Source organism: Crocodylus porosus, unplaced genomic scaffold, assembly GCF_001723895.1.
Source record: "Crocodylus porosus isolate Cpor-Errol unplaced genomic scaffold, CroPor_comp1, whole genome shotgun sequence".
Taxonomy (NCBI): domain Eukaryota; kingdom Metazoa; phylum Chordata; order Crocodylia; family Crocodylidae; genus Crocodylus; species Crocodylus porosus.
The window spans coordinates 52292819-52304718 of record NW_017728909.1 but is presented as its reverse complement, the minus strand read 5'-3'; the positions used below and the strand labels follow the sequence as shown (position 1 = coordinate 52304718).

Below are 11900 nucleotides of genomic sequence, written 5' to 3'. Positions count from 1 at the left end.
TCGTTTGACCCCAGTATTCTTTCCTGCCATGGCAGGGGGTCGGACTAGATGATCTGCTCAGGTCCCTTCCGACCCTAGAAACTATAGAACTATAATTTACTACATATTCATCTGTAGTAAATTAATACCAAAATAGTATTTCTATGGTATTTGCTTTCAAAAATATTTAGGCATCTCTATGCCTTTGATGGATTTCACCTTCACACTGATTTATTGAGGTAAAAATAGCATTTCAGTTGAAAATGAAGTGGTAGACTAAATCTCGTTTAAGCTGATGAATACACATGCTTCCTTACCAATTCAGAGCTCTTGCCATTTTATCAGATAGGGCATGGAAAACTTTGAATGTGCCCTGTAAAGCCAAGGAACAAGATTATAATCAACTGACAAAGAGGATATTACCTGGGTACAAGAAGCTTCTGACTGGAGAGCAATAATGTCCCCAGTGCCATTTTTTTTTTTGTCCTTCAGAAGGTCATAAATAGGAGATACAGTAAAAGTTCTGTTAACCAGAATCTTACAAGCAGGCATGCTCTACTAACCAGCATGTTGGCTTATAAGAAAAAGTGAAACCAGAAGTGCCTACCGTGGCATTTCTGGTTTCTCCAAGCCCCCATGGCCTGGGGCAAAGCAGCCTGGGCAGCCAAGCCCCCACAGCCCAGGGGCATAACAGGCTGCGCAGGGCCTGCCTCCCAGTCCCACGGGAGGGGCGGTGATGCCGTGGAAGAGGCAGAGGGATGCCCCAGACACGGCAGGAGAAGCAGCAGCCGGGACCCCTCAATTAACCAGCATATTTTGTTATCCTGCATCTCCCATTCCCAGGGGATATCGGATAACAGAGCTTTTACTGTAGTTAAATTTACTTCTTCAGACAGGGGCACCTAGACCTTGGGACACTGAAGGGTTTTCCTAGAATAATGAAGGGTTTTCCTAGAATAAGGGTCCATGCCTCAAGGAAATCACTATTGCCAAAACTGATAAATGTAATGAAGTGGAAGATGCATGAAAAGCTCCAAAGATGGGAGCCTAAGCGTTCCTGCACAGTAACAATATGACCTGATGGAATAATTTCTAGATGTCCTACAGGATTCCTTTTGAAACACCTAGTGCCAAGAAATGAGTGGGCATGTGAGCATCTTCCTCTGTAATCCAAAGAATAAAAGTAAGAGGAGTAGATCAAATCTATGCTGGGTCAAAGTGGATCTTGGTAGTTTGAAAATCACCCTCTCAAGTACTCCAACAAAACAGATTCTAGTACTGGACCTCTGGATTGATCAGATAGAACCGTAAAATTCTTTTGTCCCAGAATTGACAGTACCGGGCCATCCAGTGCCACAATCTTAATATTCTGAAATTGTAATTGGTACCTAAGATGAGAACTGCTGCCAAAACCTTCGACATCTAAGATGGTGAGGATTATGAGAGTAGGTAACTTAGGAGCTAAAACCTGAGCATGGCTCACCATTGCCAAAGTGGTTCAGACTGACTGGCTCTATCTTCCTCTGATGTAACACAGCTGAAATGCTGCATGGATATTTCCATCAGAAATATTTTAAAAATAAGTGACATGAGCTTTTTAGACTTTTTTCCCCAGGCAGATAAGACAGTGGGAATATACACTGTTTATAGGCACCATAGTGTCACACAACAGACAATTCTGGAAGCCAGGTGACCTTGGAGTCTCTTATAAAGCCCAATTCATCCTTCCACAAGGGTAGTGTGGAGTGGGGGGCACCAGCAGGACAAGGGTGATGCAGGTTGGGAGTGAGGGGCACCAGGAGGGCTGGAGGGGGCTGCCATTGTGCTGACTGTCCCCTACCCAATGTACCATTTGCCCCACAGAGGCCGCCTGTGCCACAGATTAGCCACCCTGCCCCATTCCTGTTCCTTTTGCTTCCTCACTGCCAACTGGTTCCTCCAATCCCCTCTTTCCACTCTCTTGACCCTTCCACATTTGGAGTAGCTTGGTTTCTCTTTCACCGCTATACTGCCTGAGTGTCAGCAGGTGATGGGAAGTGGGGAGGAATTAAGAAGTCTAGAGTAGTGGTTCTCAATCTTTTTCTAAACAAGGTACCCCAAATGAGACAAATCACATCATGGAAAATCCCAGCTTTTAGTTTCCACTTCCTTTTTGACTACAGAAAAACAATAACACAATTCTTCTGCTGCAAAGAATTCAGAAAGATCACAACAGGACAGGATGATTTAACACTATGGATTATTATTTGAAATCTCTGGTTTGATCTTGTGAACCATGTTTTCACACCTAATAATGCTAATATTTCATGATACCCCACAGCACCCTGGAAAGGATCACAAGACATCCCAAGTTGCCACAGCACCCTAATTTGAGAATTATTGATCCAGAGTGATTCTGGCCTTGCAAGCCAAATAACTGGCATGGGGCTAGTCCACTGCTCTGGGTCCAGGCCCCACATGCCAGGATTAGGCCCTGGCACCCTGTGTGCCATTATTAGGCCCCATGGCTCCTCTACGCAGCCCCACACTTCAGGATTAGGCCCATGAAGCCCCCACATGGCCCTGTGCACCAGGACTGGCTTCACATTGCTCAATACAGTGCACAGGGCTGCAGTATCTGGCTCGCAAGTCTCCCTTTGGCAGCCAGGGAGACAAATTTATGGATCTGTGGGGAACCTTGTCAGCCAGATGACAGCTCTGGGGGCTGGACCTGGCCTGCGGCCCAGAGGTTGAGCACCCCTGCTACAGAGTCTCCCTGCTCTCAATTCTACTACTGCAGGGGAAGTTCTTCTGTGTTGCAGAAGGTAAAAGTGGGCTAAGCACAGACAATACCTAAAGAATAAAGCTATCAATTTTTAACAAATCTCTATTGTGTATGACCAAACCCCAGAACCTTATAATAGGAAAGATTATGGCAGGTTTTCATAAGACAGCAAAAGGTACACCCCTGACTCAAAAGCCAAATTTCAAATTCCTACTCTAAAAAAAAAATCAAGGTTCAACTTAAGTCGTAAGAAATTTTCAACACAGTTAAAACAAGTTATTTTCCCTCTTGGGCTCAAAATGCTGAACTATTTTTGCTGAACCTTTAAAATAATTCAGCCTGAGACAGATATCTTACATAAAACTTTCAGTCTAGGTGATTAAGGTTTGCCAAAGTTACAAAACTAGGTATTAGAAAGGATAGTGTTAACTGTTGGTGATGCTACCAACTCTGTCCATAATATGCATAATTACTACACAGCAATATTTACTACTTAGTAATTAGTTTATTCCTAATATCATAAAACCTTGGCACCAAGAGCTTTACTGCATCAATTAATAAAAATTAGTACATTTCAATTTTAAAATACCTATATGGTACAAAATAATTAATCCGAAAGCAAAATCTGGGTACAGATTGGGATTAATCATTTCTAACAGTAATATATTTCAGTAACCCTAACATTGTATCACTGTGTATTACACTAGACTACCATTAATAGAAGTTTTGTAAATAGAAATTTTTTCTATAATGGACAGTATCAGCAATACACAATCAGTTATAATCATTCATATATATATATATATATAGCCTATATAATCTATTAATATATATAATCTATAATAATATATCCTATATAATCTTTTCTATATACCTCTTAAAATCCAGTTTGATGCCTTTATCAGTGTTCAGAATCTCTTGTAGCCACTCCTGGAGTGTGTTGTCACTGTTCATTTCAGGAGGATGAGCCATGATTGGTTCACCCTTTTCTGCCTTGCACTCATGAAGAAGAACATCTGCTTCTACCATGTGAGCAGCACCTGTTAATTTGAAAAAAGAATGTTGCCACATGACTATGGCCAATGGTTCTAGTGTTTATACCACAGCAGCAATCTAAGGAAGATCCTTCTGAGTTTCCATAGCTTTATGCAGTTACCCTCTGCGATGGCACATCTAAGTCTGATCAACACATGATGGCATAATGCATGAGGCAATGTACTTTTCAGAGATTTTAGCTATGAAACTTAAAGAAGTGTCCATTTAACATATGTAAAGAGTGATTTTTAAAGAGCTACTTAACCAAGTTTGGACAGATTTATACAGGCCAATGCATGCAAAATCCTGACTCAAAGGACACTCCCCCTGCCAAATTTCAAATTATTTCTTCATGGCTTGAGTGTGTGAATCCCTTTTAACAGAAAGGTCCTAGAATTTTTTAAACATGGGAAAAATAACCCCTGCTTCCTTTGCCTCATTGTTCTCACTGGCTCAACCTTTTGAGCTGAAGCCTTCCAAAAATGTTCAGTCTCAGCCAGATACCTGACACAGAAAATTTCAGCAGAAACAGTTAAAATTTGGCAAGGATGCAAGCAATCAAAAACAGCTTCCTACAATGGGAAGTATCAGATAATCCTATTGATAGGAAGTACTGTCTTACTAAAAATATATATAAAGTGACAAGCCTAAAACATAGCTATAGCCTGAGATATAATTATATTTTCAAAGAGAACCAGAAGGAATGAAATACACTTTTCAAGTTTTATGCAAGTCAGACTAAAGTCCACTGGATGGAAAAACGGCAATTACAGCACCACGAATGCCAAAAAAAAACAACACAAGAGTATAAGAAAGATTATACAATATATTCATATTACATTATTTCAGACCTTATTTTAAAAACCAGTTTGTCACAGGGTAATGGCACAGTATAGCCCTGAAGGGCAAAAGGGGAACCCCCAGGACCCGAAACAAGGCTGGGGAGGTGAGGGGAGAAGAGCAAAAAACAATGATCTCCTTACCTGCAGCCGATGATGCAGAAGAACCGGAAGCGGCAGCAGGACCCACACGGCTGATTAGCCGCATCTTTTTAAAACTGTGGCCAGCTGCGATCAAATAACAATCGGAGCCGGCGCGGGGACATAAAGAGCACCCCGAGAGAAGAGGAAGTGAAGGGAGAGCGCTGGAGTGGAGCCACAAGGGGAGGCACTCCCGGGGCCCCGCTTGGAGGCAAAGAAGGGGCCAGCGGCCAGCCACAAGGCAGGAAGACATCCCTCAACTGTGGAAAGGAGAACGCCTCGAGAGAGGCGGCGGATGCCCGGGCTCGCGACGGCGGAGCCAGGTATAAGGATTTGGGGACAGAATCCGGCAATAGGAGCCACCCTGAAGAGAGGGGAGTGGAAGAAGACCCGGCAATCCAGGTGGGATCAGCACGGGTTTGCGGAGTACCCCAGAGTCCATCCTGGCAAGGAACAGAAAGTACAAGCAGCGAAAGGGGCTGCAGAGTACGGGATTCTGCTGGGAGGAACCACTCGGCAAGGGACCAAGTGAAGAAGGAACCAGAGTGGCTGGGAGCAGCCCTGGATGGCACTTAGAAAAAGTACAGCAACCAGCTAGAGGGGGTGCTATAGATAAGGTTAAGCAGGGAGAGGATTTTCTCTGGGCCAGAGAGGCCAAACTTTAATTTGTAGCCCCGGAGACTTACAGGTAGTGTTTTCTTTTGAGTTATGTGCTAAGTGGCCCACTGTTGGATGATCAGGGAGGAAGCCTCAGAAGGATTCCTTAACTGGCTTGGTCTAGAGTCAGGACAAGCCTGCAGATTCACCACCAAGTACCCCTTGGCATCACAAGACAAGGGTCGGGCCCGGGAATCATCAGTAACTCAGCGTGGCTGGGTATTAGGGCAAGGTGTAGGGGAGGGCGGAGCCTCGCAGAAGACCATCACCCCAAGAGTCCCGGCTACGGAGAAGCTTTAGTAATCAGCCCCTCCACTGAAATTTATGAGCAAAGCCGTGGCAGGAAAGATAGGGGCGGGGACTACTCCTAAGACCTATCTGGAATAGACAATTCCAGGGAAGAGGCGACAGACAAGCCCACACACCAGAGGCCGAGCAGCACGGGACCTAATGCTCAAAGCCCACTGGTTACACAGTTGATAAAAAATGATCAGGTCATGTAAAAGCAAAAATCTTTAGAACCTTAAATTGTTTTAGGAAGATTAAGCCAAACATTTTGCAATGTAACTCACTCCATAGTTCACAAATATTCCAACTGGCTGCAGCAGAAGACCAGTATCACTCTTGCCACTTCAGGATAAAGACGACAATAATTGGCAAAGTGTTTCTGTATTCTCCAGTGTTTTGATGGGAATGACATATTTATCTGTATCTATCACAAGAATGGCCCAGGCATTTGATGTGCAAAATCAAAATTCCTCAGTAATTGCTTTTCATTGTTGGCAGATATCAAATGAAACAGAAACAAATCCAATATTAAGACTGCAAAATTGCTCCTATAGCCAAAAAAACACTTAACTTAGTTTTCATAGACCTTTCTTTGGACAGACACGTTTTTGTAACTATACAAGGAACACCACAAATGTGTCACTGGATTTCACCTGTTTGCTACACAAATTCATATGTGGATTCACTGGTCTAACCTATTCTTACAAAACTTCAAGAACAACGCTTACACAGAAACAGTTTTACAATGTGGTTTGCAGAGCAATGTAATTGGTAACAGTCTAATCACTAACATTTGGCAACAGTGTGCTTCTTGGCATGTATAAACACAAAAAAACTCACTTAAGAAAACAAATAAGGATTTTCACTCCAAAGAGCCCAACAGAGTCCACCCTTCCAAACAACTCAAAAGATAATTTACTTGTGTTCTAACCTTATTTAACAATGCAGTGCTCCATATTATGCCTAAAGAAGTATTTGTGGGAAATCATGATCCTGATAGATCCAATTTCCAATATGTATATACAGTACTTACTTTTTATTGCTTCTTTTATTTGTGATTTACTGTTTGCTGCATGATACCAGATGATTTCAGCTCCATCTCGCGTTTTAATTTGGTTTGTGTTCAGAAAATAATCCAATATATTTTCACTCCAAGCTCCTATGTCAATATAATATTGAGAGTACCATAAATATAGCATATATGAAAAAGGTTTGAAATAGCTTTTTACTGTCATAATGCCAATGATTCAAAATAATTAAAAATAAACATAAAGAGTAGGAACTAAAGAAATTCCAACTGGTTTGGGTAGTAAAGGAAAGAGAAAGAGGGGAAATAGGTGTATGGCACAGAAAAATGCATAACAAAGGATAAAAGATGACATTCAGAAAAAGAAGATGGATATGAGCAAAGAAAAAGGTAAGAAAGATGCTTGTCCCATCCTGCTTTAAAAATACATCATACATATATGAAATCAAAACTTAACCTCTTTTTAGCATCATTTGCAAAGAAAAAAATAACAAAGATTACTTCAAACCTCCCGGTGTTAGCTGCACCTAGAGTTCCTCCCTAAGGAGTACTCAACCTATATATCCTTGATCTTCTTTTTCCAAAGCAGACCCAATTTTCTCTTAACCCAGTGCAGTAAAAATAATTTGCATCAGTAAATCAGTGGAGCCCTTGTCCAGCAAGATGAACTTCATTTTTTCAGTGAGGTATTTAAGAAAACACTACTAGTTTATTATCTAAAAGAAGACAGATAAGGGTAAAAGAAATATTCTGATTTTAGAAAAGATTCCTTTTGGAATCAAAAACCTGACCTATTTCTCAAGTAATTGTCCTGTCCCCTCTGCCCCCTTCTGCAGGGGGCACATTCCTCTCAATCAGGAAAATTCTACAATGTGACTATTTTACATGTACAGTAATAACAAAAATCTGCCAATGGTATACGATTCAGTTGCCCTTGTATGTCTCACCATTTTTGGGTCTTACCCCTGGACACAGCAGGCATTAAATTCTGATTGAGGCCATCCTATTCTTAAGTTGTATTTTCCATAAACACTCTGTATTTGTCCAGGAGGAAACAAAAAAAAAAGTCAACACAAAAAATTATTTTCAGGTGAGATTAACATTGCAGACATCTCTCCAAGGTTTGAGTATGTTATCTTTCAAGAGTATGAGTTTTTAATAACCTCAGATATAGAAAACCCAAGTGTAACAGAGAGTCCTAGGCTCTCTGATACTTGAAAATAAAGGTAGCCCAGCCAGGGAACACTACAGGGTAGGGAGGGCACAGCAGCTGCCGGTTGCCAGGGTAAAAAGAAGCAGTCAGCAGGCACCTGCAGATGGTCAGCTGCCAGGAAGTAGGCAGGGCCCTGGAGCATATAGGGCTGGGGCTGGCAGGGGAGTCTCTCCCTGGCTGCCACAAGAGAAGGAGCGCCTACCCAGTGGAGCTACCCAAGGATGCTGAGCTTACTATTCTGCTGCCTATAGGAACAGGGAGGCTCAAGGAACTTGTGAGGTACCCTATATTAGGGGTAAAGGTTTGCACTCTTAAAGGGACAGAGGGCTGCTACTTGGCTATTATTATGTTATAGCCCAGGGACTTAAGTTATGTTGTTGTTTGTACCAGTCATTTGGGATAAGGCTGGACAGTGGGGTACAGAGACCTTATTAGTGACCAGGGGGCACCTGAATGCCTTGAGCCCTGTTGGGGGCAGGCTCAGGCCTTGAGCACTTACTGAACCCAGAGTGGGCAGAGAGAGGGTGCAGCCACACAGGGGCCTGGTGATTGAAGGGACAAGTTAGACCTAGGGCCTCAAAGCCAGGTCCAATTCAGTGGGCCCAGGCTAGAAGGCCTAACTAGGTTATGGAGGAGAAGGCTGAAGCCCCACACAGGAAACAAAATTACCATAATGCCTGCAAGGCATAGGGTGTGGTGAAGGCAAGATTTAGAGCCACGCAATTAGCCCTTAAGGCTTTGGGTGCCCTGCCGGTCACAATGGGTTAGGCCCTTCACTGGACTTCATTCTAAGCACCAGTGAAGCCTAATAAGGGGCCTGACTGCAGCCAGAGACTGGCAGGGCCCAGGCCCAGCAAAGGCCTGTAGGCAGCATCAGAGAATGGCAGATGAGACAGGAAGGCATCCTAGGGGCAGAGAAGGGCATGGTCCCAGAGCCACCAGGGGGTGTCACAGCCACCCCAGGACCCTGATGTGTTACACCAAAATGGACAGACTTCAGGTTTCACTCTTCAAGGGTGTTAAGACCTACCACCTTCCCCTGTGCAGGGTAACAAATTCAGATTACTTGCAAAAGAATATATGTATTCACCTCTTGTGGCACCTTTGTCAGAGCGCAGTACCAAGCTTGAGCTGGTTTGCAAAAAGAAATCCCACTTGTTTTACCTAATGCGCTTGGGACATCTGGAAGAATGGGGACTGGCTGTTTGGATTCAGCCACCAGCCACCACTCCCTCTTCTACTGAGGCAGCTCATTCACCTCTACCTAAACCAGGATTTTTTTTTTTTTTTTAAATATATTTTGTGTTTCAGCCAAATCAGTTCCAAATCCTATCAAGTGGGCAGGACGCAATTGTTTTAAACACCATGCATGGTGCTACAACCAGCCAGCATCCACTGCTCACCAGGGAACTCCAGATGCTCCTAAATACATTGGCAGCCATCCTAGGTGCACCCCCAAGCCTGGCAATTCTGTGATTTGGATGCCTGCAAGAAGCTGAGGCTGGGATGCCGAGGTTTCCCCCAGGTGAAGCAGGGACGCTGGAGCCCTGCTGACCCAGTGGTCTCACAGCCTCTGGGACCAAAAGGCCCCTGGAGGCACCTTTCCAAGCATGAGGCAGTAGAGGGGAGGAATCTGTGGGCCAGCCCGACCCCCTCCCGTGAGGTCATAAATCACCTATGACGTGACGGACCATGCCCCACTCCGTCATGACTTGCATCTCATTACGCCGCCCCCCCCCATCGCTCCCCTGGGGCCAGGCGACCTGTCCCGCGCCCGCCGAGTCGCTAATGACCACGGCGACGCTCGCTGGCAAAGGCCTCCACCCCGTCCCCCCAGCGGGGGCGCGGGTGGGGCCGACCTACCATGCGCCGCCCCCGACATTGACGCTGCCGCCTGCTGCCGGGACTCGATTCGGGGCGGGGCGCGGCCACCGGGATCCCTCTGCCTCCGGGGAAAGCCCCGCGGAAGGTCTCACTCGCTTCCGCTCTGGGAGGCGCCTGCGCAGACGTGCGGTACGTAGCTGCTCCGCGCAGCCGGTGGGTGACACCTGCGCGGCGGGAGCAGCACGCCGGAGGGCAGGGGCCGCCTCCCTGCCCATAGCTCCCCCCCGCGCCCATCACAGCTTTTAAGTGACAGCCGCCCTCGCAAGGCAGGCAGGATCCCCGCTGACCACCGTAGGAGCAGCAGCTGAGGTGGCAGCCAGGAGAGAAGTGCTATGTTGGGTCAGCCCCGGGACCTGTCCGCCCCCGGGCAGGGCAGATGCTATTAGGGAGAGCAGGAATGGTGCCTATTCAGCACTACCCTGGCACCCACCACTGGTGGCTTAGAGATGCCAGAAGAAACACCTCCAACTCTTCTGTTCCGTAGCCATTAACAGACCTCTCTCATCCATGAATTTATCCAGCCCCTTTTTTGACCAGGGTTGCACTGTCTACCACCACCACTTCTTGTGGCCATGAGGTCCACCAGTGAGGGAGCAGGCACCTTAACCCTTTCCCCAGGGGAAAGGCTGAGACATTGTGCCAGGGGGCTGAATGGGCTTGGGAAACTTTTTCTCCTTCACCCGAGGGGTGCATATACAACAGTGTCCAAGGAATACAAGAAGTCTAACTCTGGAGAAAGAGTCAGATGCAGTCTGGACCAGGAATAACAGTCCCTCAAGCAACTAGAGCTATTGTTTCACTTTTATCAGGAGATACAGACCCCAAAGCCCTGGGGACCGAGGAAGTACATCATGGTAGCCCTGAAATGCATTATATAAGGGGCTGAACAGCTGTTTCCACAAGCACAAGGATGACAAAGCCTTTGGCAACTGGAATGGCAGGACGAGACTGAGAAGCAGCGCCAGTGCAGGAATACGGCTGTAAGGAGGAGAGCCCAACCAGGGCAAAAACACCTGCTGCACAGATTGCGTCTCAGCAGCATACGCTGTCAACTTGTCAAAGACAACATAGGTGCCACTCTGAAGGAGTATCTTTTCACCTCGTAAGCATGGAAGCAGTCCTTTCAGCACTAAGGGACTAGGTTCAGGAGCTGTAGGCAGTGCTGGGGCTAGGTGTTCTTTGCTCTGAGAGTACATGGACAGCCTCTCCGTCCAAACCTTCTTAGAAGCCAAGAGAAGGGTCTGAGTTTCCAGACACTTGGAGCTCTACAAGCCCCATCCCTTATGTGACCCACGGATCTCAGAATTTGCCCTTCAGCACTCCCGTGTTGCTAGGGAATGCACCTCTACGGAGAGACTAAGCACAAATGGCCCTGTGGGAAAGGGGAGCTCTCAGGGTAAAGAGGATCAGGGAGGTTGGCCTAGCTGTAAAACAGTCCCTCAACAATGGCACAGAGTGGCAAACTGCTGCTGATCGAAGTTGCACTAGTGAGCATGACAGGTACAAGGAAGGAGTACTGATGAAATAAAGGCACTTGTCTGGCAGGAACACATCCCTCCTCAGCCTGGAGGGATGTGGGCAGTGGGGTCCCCCAGGGCTCTGTCCTCGGGCCAGCACTGTTCAACATCTTCATCAGCAACTTGGATGAGGGGGTAAAAAGCACCCTGTTCAAATCTGCTGATGACACTAAGGTGTGGGGGGATGTGGGCACTCTAGAAGGGAGCAATAGGCTACAGTCGGACCTAGACAGGTTACACAGGTGGGCGGATGAAAACAGGATGGGATTCAACACTGACAAGTGCACAGTGATGCACCTGGGGAGGAACAACAGCACCATACTTACAGGTTGGGGAACTCCCTTCTTGTCAGTACAGAGGTGGAAAAAGATCTTGGAGTCATCACTGACGCCAAGATGAACATGGGCCAGCAGTGCGGGGAAGCAGTCAGGAAGGACAACCGTACCTTGTCATGCATCCACAGATGCATCTCGAGCAGGTCCAAGAAGGTGATCCTCCCCCTCTATGCGGCACTGGTCAGGCCGCAGCTGGAGTACTGCATCCAGTTCTGGGCGCC

At 46.1% G+C, this 11900-nt stretch overlaps 1 protein-coding gene across 2 annotated transcripts in view; it reads right to left on the bottom strand.

Moving 5' to 3' along the window:
- Positions 1–9896, bottom strand: part of FAM151B (family with sequence similarity 151 member B) — a 36117-nt gene extending 26221 nt beyond the window's left edge. The window contains exons 1-3 of one of the 2 annotated variants that reach the window (XM_019532301.1): positions 9807–9896; positions 6737–6862; positions 3618–3783 (exon numbers count right to left, since the gene is read on the bottom strand). In XM_019532301.1, coding sequence (XP_019387846.1) covers positions 3618–3783; positions 6737–6862; positions 9807–9825 — 311 coding nt within the window. In that variant the 5' untranslated portion in view covers positions 9826–9896. Of the gene's footprint in view, positions 1–3617; positions 3784–6736; positions 6863–9346; positions 9558–9806 lie in introns of those variants that run through there. The other variant, XM_019532302.1, reaches the window with a different exon arrangement.
- Between the last annotated feature and the right edge of the window lie 2004 nt (positions 9897–11900).